Below are 8,337 nucleotides of genomic sequence, written 5' to 3' on the forward strand. Positions count from 1 at the left end.
ATCCAAATATATCACTAGCTTAGCACATATTCTAACAAGAATATAAGGAAATTAGGCCGGCACGAGATATCTACTGATACAAGTTGTCAACCAATCAATAAATAGGACCTGGAAGAAGAAAAAAAAGAGTCAACCCATATAAGCCTGTCAACAGCAATTACAATATCAATATTACTAATGTTTGTCAAACCAAGAAGACCAATAAACTTTGGTTGTGTATTAGATGTTTAAATGCAGGGTATATGTACTCATTTGTTTGTTTTGTCTCTTGGTTTCGTGCAGGAAAACAAGTTAATTATCTGATAGGTAAACCATTGCAAGGACACAAAGATTCATTCTTTTCAGTAAATTTCAACCATAAGTAGTGATGATTGAGACTAAAACGTTGTCACCTTAGCAGAGCAGTTAATTTTTGTGTGGCCTTGATTGATTAAACCCAGCATCATGATTTTGCAATTTGCATATTGAAAACAAGAATACAGCAAAAGGGTAACCACCAAGTTTTTCATGCATAGATATGGCCAACATAGAACCCATAAAACTATTTTAGAATAAAAAAAAGTACCTGTTGTCAACATCAACGTGCACTGATGCCCCGACATACTTAACACGATCTCCTGAACAGAAAATGGCAAAAGGGTGTATATTAGAAAGGAAGAAGAGGAACCATTTGACAAAAGCTCCTGAGCCTAAAAAGCCTTCTCGTTAACTGGAAAAGATTGAAGAAAAAGGAAATGAAATGAAATGAAAGAAAAAGAAAATATTGTAACTAACATACTTCAATCAAGTTCAAGGAACTTTAACAAACCATGCAAATCCTGATAATATCACGAGATTTTCAAAATCACACATATAGTCATGTATACAATGATATATTGCAAATCATTACAATATTATTGTGATTGCCTTTGTTTTTAACAATTTAATATTTTTACTTATTGTCATATTATGAAAATACTATATTTGAAAAACCCAAAAAGCAGTTGTCACGCTGCTTGAACCACACATAAAGCACATATTGCTTCCTTGATCCTTCAACATTCACACAAAATAAATGAGCATAACAGTCAGCACAATCTTGCATTTCCAATATCTTTCAATGAGAAGATGATTATGTCAGTGATGTTTCAGTCACAATTCCATCTCCCAAGGAATTCAGGTAACAATTAATTTATTTATATCTGCAACAAGGTCCATAACTGAAACTTTCATAAAACAGTTCACTGTTTTATACTTTGGAACCAAAAATTCAAGGCAAAAGAATCACACCCTTTTTAAAAGGTCTCTTTGATGGTTGGGTTGATTCAACATCTGATTTTTCTGAGTTGGATGTGCTTGCAGCTTCAACCCCTGAAACCCTCTGTAACATTCAAAAAACAGCAGGCATTCCAGTTAACTGAATAGCAGAACAAATGTCATACAAACTCGGAAAGCCCACATTATAAATTTCTTCAAGCAGCAAAAAAAATTTATGATGAGCAATAACACCAGCTGTGTAAAAATCAATGAAAATTGAACCTCCAAATACATTTTCAGAAACAGACTTTTAGGAGGCTAACAAACTATACTATGATGCTAAGGGATGTGAAAGGGACGGACATGGGTTGGACATCTGACCAAACCCAGATACAATTGGTCTGATTTGGTAAAGCAGGTAGAATCAAATCAATAATCAGATTTGGATTGGGTTTGTAGCTGTGCAGAATCCTGATAAACCCACCTGAGTACATATAAAACACATCTAAATATCTGATCACTTAACTGGATCCGGATTGGTATTACCTTTTCTCGTGTGGTTCTGAATCAGATTAGGCAAGGTCCAATTAAGTTTGATTCAGTAATGCCTAGGTCCAAACCAATTCCGGCCCTTTTACATCCCTAGTGATGCTTTACCAGAAATAGCAAAAAAAAAAAAAGAAAAGGAAATTTAGCAATGATATTGTCAAAAAAACTCATTAAATTTCAAACTATTTCTTGGATAATGTAAAACTTCATAGCTATATTAAAAGCATAACATGCGTTGGAATTAATAAAGAGTTCCGAGAATTAGTGAAAATATGTCTTTCTTTTGGCGTGGTAACAAGGTGGAAGATGAAATACTACTATTAGTATCAGTGTCACCTATATCACCAATATTTTGAAAATACTACTATTATTGTCAGTCGTTATTATCGGCAATATATCACGATATTTTCAAAATATCACCATAAATCAAAATATTGTGATATTATAGCAATAATATCATGATATTTTTAGGAAATTTTCATTTTTTTATACTTTCAATTTACATTTCCTGTTTTTTTGTTTCTTTTATATTTTAAACCTTATAAAACTTGTTTCCTTATAATTTTTTAAGAAAAATAATGCAAAACTTTTTATTTTCTTATCATTTGGTTATTATTTATATTTTTTCAACTTTCTAAACTCCCGAGATTTACCAACTTCTGAAAATCTATCCGAGAAAAACCCTCACCAAGAAATTACCTTAAAAGATATAGGTGACTATGATTAGTATAGAAGGTTTTCATTGTTTGTCAAACTTGTTACATAACATGGTAAAAAAAATGCAGAATCCTGATAAGGATGACTAGGAAACATCACACCATTAACTGGACAGATTGCTTTTTTTACGCTACAAATAGGCCAGTTGAACTTGTAGTCCCACTGTGCTTCGAATATCAGTCTCAACGATATCTCACAGCATTCAAGCAAAACTTATCTCATGGTTTAAAAATAAATAAAACTAAAATTTATTTTAAAAGTGGAGCTTCTTAACAAAAACTGTGAAAAGTTAGCGATGTAGAAAAAATCGAATTGCCAAAAGATCATGTTTGGTCTCCGCTATATCTAAGCAAGGCAATTTCTCACGATAATATAGGTTTAGTTGATAAATTTCGGGAAAAACGCAGAGCTTAAAATTTAAAAATATATATAAAAATATCATAAATAAATAAATAAATGACATGTTTAGATAATAAAATACACACAAAACAAAAGGTATGAGTAAAAAATAAAGGGAAATTTTTTAAACAAACCTAAAGTTTTGGCAATAATCAAAAACATGCCTATGTTTTGGATATTGCCAAAAATGCACCTAAGGTTAGGATTCTATCAATTTAACTTGGGTTATGATAAAACCAAGTTGAATAAATAGGTTTATATTACCAATCAAGACACTCCTTCTTTCTTCCAATACCCACTCTCTTTTGCTCACCAATCATCCTTTCCCGCCCAACCTCTCTCTCTCTCTCTCTCTCTCTCTCTCTCTCTCTCTCTCTCTCTCTCTCTCTCTCTCTCTCTCTCTCTCTCTCTCTCTCTCTCTCAATGTGGTAGTCAAAATTGTCTTCCCATACACACCTACCATTATGAATCTTCAAACCTCTTTTATGAATAAGGTTCTCCCTAAAGATAGAAATTCTTGACCTCAATTCTTCAAGAGCCCAAGCTTACTTGAATATCAAGGGGTGATGGTGATCATGATAGAAATTCTTGACCACGGTGCAGAAATAGGTGAAAATATGATATTTGAATCAAGCAAGCTACATTGTTCCACTAGCTCCCAGGGAAAAATTGGGGTGCTCCAGTGAAAGGGTGAATATCCCTTCAAAAAAACAATGAAAGTGTGAAGATGCCGATTGGATTGCCACCATTAATGTCATTGTTATTCTGCCCTGATAAATGAAACCACATGCATGGGAAAGATTGTTGTTTGAGGGTAAAATGGTAATTAAGATGCACCATTTAACAGCAATCTTGATGGCAAGAAACCATGAACCTTTTAAATTAATCATAGAAATTGTTAGGATCATTTTTAACAATATTCAAAGCATAGGTGTGTTTTTTATTATTGCCAAAACATTAGGCGTGTTTTGAAAATTTCCCAAAAATATAAAAAAAGAAGAAAAATGTAGTTAAGATATAGAAAAGAAGTAAAAAACGTAAAAGGCAACTGATAATATCATGATATATATTTCTAATATTTTCAAAATATCATGATATGTTGCCTTTAATATTATTTTATGAATTTACAGTGATATTATCACTATATTTTCAAAATTTTGCCTATATTTGTGACTATGGTTTAAACTTTAAATCATAGTAGGAAAACTCGTCGAGTTGACTATATGACTCAATCAACTTGACCATTCACTATGTTGACAGTGTGAATAACCCAAATTTGCATGAGACTCGACTGAGTCATAAGCCAAGTCAGCCAAGTTTTCATATGACTAGCCATGAGTCAACTTAGACTCAGCCATATGTATGTGCGTTATATAATGGGTGCTTGTTGAAAAGTGACATAATAAAACATTTACATAAAAAATTTATGTATACATATATTATAAAATTTATACGCACACACATGCACTCACTACAATTTAGTCAAATCACTTTAAAAATATGCATATTTATGTACAATATATACATTTACATAATATATATATATATGTCTGGACACTCATATAATGGTGCATAGTATTGAGCATAATCGTCATCATAGGATTGGGCCTATCAAGTGGAGACTTTCAAACTTGACTCCAAGAGCCAAAAGAAATCCCCAGCCTCGACCACCTAGCCTAGTCATACAATGGCGGTGGCTGAACGAGGGAAGATCTGTATGCAACTTAGCTTTCTGAAATTGGATCGCAAACTCCATTTGCTTGTTGCTCATGCCTCCTGCCTCTCCGGCCATATCACAACATTTTCCCTTTGAGAAATCATTATTGTAATGAGATATAGAAAACACTATGACTCTTTCAGGATATCATCTATGCCCGTGACAATCAATGTTGCACAATTTGTATCATATCATACAATACGGTATGTCAGTCCATCAAAGGACACTATATGCTATTTTGAATCAGTGGACTGGAAGATTAAGATTAAAGACTTGCATTGTATAGTATGATACATGCCTATATTGAACTATATTGTATGATACATGCATTATACAAATCAACTCTTGCAAGGAATTTAAAGTTATCAGACTGTACTGAACATGTCATATCGTATGAGTCAACCAACATAGGGAATTAAAGTTATCGGCTATGGGAGAAGTGGTTTGCCTTGCCACTGCTTTCCTATTTCTTCTTCTTTTTTGGGATTTGCCTTAAAAGAGTTATTTTGACTCCATTATTACATATGAACAAGAAAAAACACCTTTCTTCTATTTTTTTATCAAATTACTTTAGAAAATTGGGGATTTGCCCACAAACAAGCCGTAGAAGATGTTTTTTGATAAATCTGCCCTCATTTGTCTTTAGGCTCCCTTTTCATGCAAGTATACCTAAAAACCGAGTCCTTTACGTGGATTTTGTGAAAGATTTACACTCATCCTCTGCTACAAAGTGTTTCGCCATAAGGAGATCTTAATTTTTAAAGTTGGAGGGCCCTAAACCTGAAAACCTCGAGGCAAGAAGCCTAGACTACACTGTTTCAAAAGGTTTTTCACTTCCTTTTCAAGCTTGTTGAGGCAAGAAGACCAATAAACTTGCTTATTAATGAAGAGAGGAAGAGACCCAACGTGGCATACCACAAACCAGGTGTATTGGAAAAGGGTTTCAAAGAATTACTCAAATGTTGTTTTTGTGAATGTATAGCTCATGGTGGTTTATATAAATTTAGATGTCACTTTGTAAGCCAAAAATTCCTTTATACAATTATGTACCTGTCTGTATATTCAATCTAATGTTCATATTAAGTTTGCAGTTAGTTAAATAAAAGATGAAAAAACTTCATAAGAATCAACCTTGTTGATGTTATTCCAAAATTGAAAATTCCAATAAAATCATCAAACAATTAGCTAAGAAGTCAGATGGCATATAAAAAGTTGATCAAATCAGCAGTTCCTTTCTTCTTCTGAATGTAACATTAATGGAGAAGGAGGCCACACTTCAGTTATTAAATAAATCAGAGAGTTCCTGTTTAGAAACGTTTTCACAACACAAGGAAGTTACCTTCTCAAACTCTTCAATACTGTATGGCATAAGCTTCTTGAGGACTTCTGCAGATGCCTGAATGGCAATCTCATCTTCATCACTGCCCTCTGATTTCACTTCGCTGCTGCTGGCGCACTCATCTTTATTAGTGGCATCATTCTCATCATCATCCTCAGATTCTGTAGTTTCCTCTCCTGTTTCTTCATTTTCATCATCTGTATCAACATCTGAGGCACATTCTCTGCCAATATCCTGAATAATAAGGAAAGGGGCCCACTCATTATTCATGGTAGACTTTATACTCAAAGATCCAAGATACCACCTTTAAAATTCAACCGCATCAACAAGACTGAAGCCAGAAATTGAAAAAAGAAAAATACAGTTTTCAATGATAAACCGTGGAATGTAAACTTGGTGGCATGAGAACAAGGCCTTATCACAAACAACTAGGCAACTGACAGGAAAGCAAGTAGAAAGCATATATATTACATGAAAACATCAACATAGATTTTCAGAGAACCAAAAGATTGTTATATGACTTACTTTGGGAGAAAGGATGCTGCTATCCAGAACTAGCAACGGGACCTGTAAACCGTGAGCAAGTGCTCTCACTATGCGCTCACGGTAGAGTTCAGTTCCTGCAAAGAAAAATTACATAGTTGCTGCCAGCAAATGCATGAGAGGGAGGGGAGGAGGGGGGATGAAGATCAACAGTTTCATATACCTGGTGCACTTTGAAGCAATATTCTACCACTTGAGGAGCTCAACCGAGATCCATAATGGGCAGCAAATTTCTGATGTTTCAAATGTGTTGAAGCGCATTCAATCAAAATGTTTTTTGTAGGTTCGCTGTGTGAACAAACATAAAAAAAAAATAGTGATTAGACCACCAAAGATGAGGTGCTATTTATGTTTCAATAAGAAGGAAAAAAAATAAGAGGAAGGGTACAGAGGAACCAATTCATACTGAATATAATACGGGAAGTTATCCCATGAAACTGAGATCTTCTCCCAGGGTGTCAATCTCCGCAAGAAGTCGTTCTTAAACCTCTCCCGCCTCGACAGAAACGGAGACTCTCTCTTCTTGCTCTCGAATGACAGCCTCTCATTCTTAAGCCACTCCTGCTGATCCTGCTCAGACAGGCGGGCGTGCTCATCGGAATGGCTCGGATCCGTCTTATTCTTCTCGGCACACGATTTCCATACCGAGCTACTCTCGTCCGCCTGGTCGTCCACCTTCTTCACAGGAACCTGCTTGCCTTCACTGCCGTTCCTTCCATCACCTTCCGAGCTGTACGGCCTAACCCCGACACACCTACTACCGTTAACTGATTGCAACGTCCGTGTCCGAGAGAACCCGCCATCAAAATCTCTCAAACAAACAGTTCCACCGAGTCCGAATCGCGAAATTTCGCGGTATTTTCGTTGATAGAATTTCCCAAACTCGTAACCACGAAGCATAACCAAATCTCGCAAGTCCCCAAAACCGGAAGTAGATCGAGAATGCGAAAAGTCGCGATTTTGGTATCGACCAAACTTTCTAAACCCACAATCATGAAACCTAGAAGTATCATCGATGCGACGAAGCAACGAATTGCCAATCCCACATTGGCACTTCAATCTCCTAGCGTACATTGTCGACGTTTTTGCCTTCAAACTCCTAACAGGGGACTAATAATGCACAACTGATCCAATACCCATCAATTCATCGTACCATAAAATCAGAAAAAAAAAACTGATATTCAAGAAAACAATCAATAAATCTCGGTATTTAAACAATGAAAAAAACGTCGAAATTCGGGGAGAAACGCACCCTCCATAGATTTGTTAGAAGAAAAACAAAAACTAAGAACACAAAATCTTAGAAACGAGGAGACTGGGAGAATGAAAGAAGTTTACGTTTGAAAAAAAGGAAAAGAAAATTAGTAAAACATCAAAAAGCAAGAGAAGGGAAACAACGAGCATGAAAGAAAGGAAGATGGTTGTTGGGATATAGAAGGGTGACCTATTTGGGGTATTGAAGCTAAGATGGAAGCTTGTGCACCGGTAGCCTCCTCAACCGTTTGCTTGCAGCCCTTTACTCTACTCGACGTCCGCTCGGACTTCTCAAGGTTGTGGAGGAGAGGTTCTGTGCCCCCTTAACAAACTCTCTGTGTCTCTCCTCTCTCCCGAACGTGGCGGTGACAGTTTTGATCTTGCATACAGCAGCGTGGTAGTAAACTACTGACCGTCCATCTAGCGATCAATGGGTGCAGTTGAGGGCAATGGGTGCAGATGAGGGCATGTTCGATGCGCGGTTCCCAGCTGGATTCGGACTGAAATCCCGCAAGGAACAGCAAAATCAGACAAACGTTGGACGCGGGGATGCTGTTCTGCACGTCCCTCAATAATAGTATGT

The 8,337-nt window shown here is 36.0% G+C and overlaps 1 protein-coding gene across 2 annotated transcripts in view; it reads right to left on the minus strand.

The window, feature by feature from the left end:
* The window catches only part of LOC149846991 (uncharacterized), a 161,913-nt gene extending 153,804 nt beyond the window's left edge, over nt 1-8,109 (minus strand). For both annotated transcript variants that reach the window (XM_089996729.1, XM_089996728.1), the window contains exons 1-7: nt 7,945-8,109; nt 6,907-7,624; nt 6,664-6,788; nt 6,483-6,577; nt 5,958-6,191; nt 1,270-1,360; nt 566-617 (exon numbers count right to left, since the gene is read on the minus strand). In XM_089996729.1, coding sequence (XP_089852855.1) covers nt 566-617; nt 1,270-1,360; nt 5,958-6,191; nt 6,483-6,577; nt 6,664-6,788; nt 6,907-7,574 — 1,265 coding nt within the window. In that variant the 5' untranslated portion in view covers nt 7,575-7,624; nt 7,945-8,109. The remainder of the gene's footprint in view (nt 1-565; nt 618-1,269; nt 1,361-5,957; nt 6,192-6,482; nt 6,578-6,663; nt 6,789-6,906; nt 7,625-7,944) is intronic.
* Nucleotides 8,110-8,337: the final 228 nt, after the last annotated feature.

The sequence above is a fragment of the Nuphar pumila genome, chromosome 2 (assembly GCF_984573655.1).
Source record: "Nuphar pumila chromosome 2, dmNupPumi1.hap1.1, whole genome shotgun sequence".
In the NCBI taxonomy this organism is placed as follows: domain Eukaryota; kingdom Viridiplantae; phylum Streptophyta; class Magnoliopsida; order Nymphaeales; family Nymphaeaceae; genus Nuphar; species Nuphar pumila.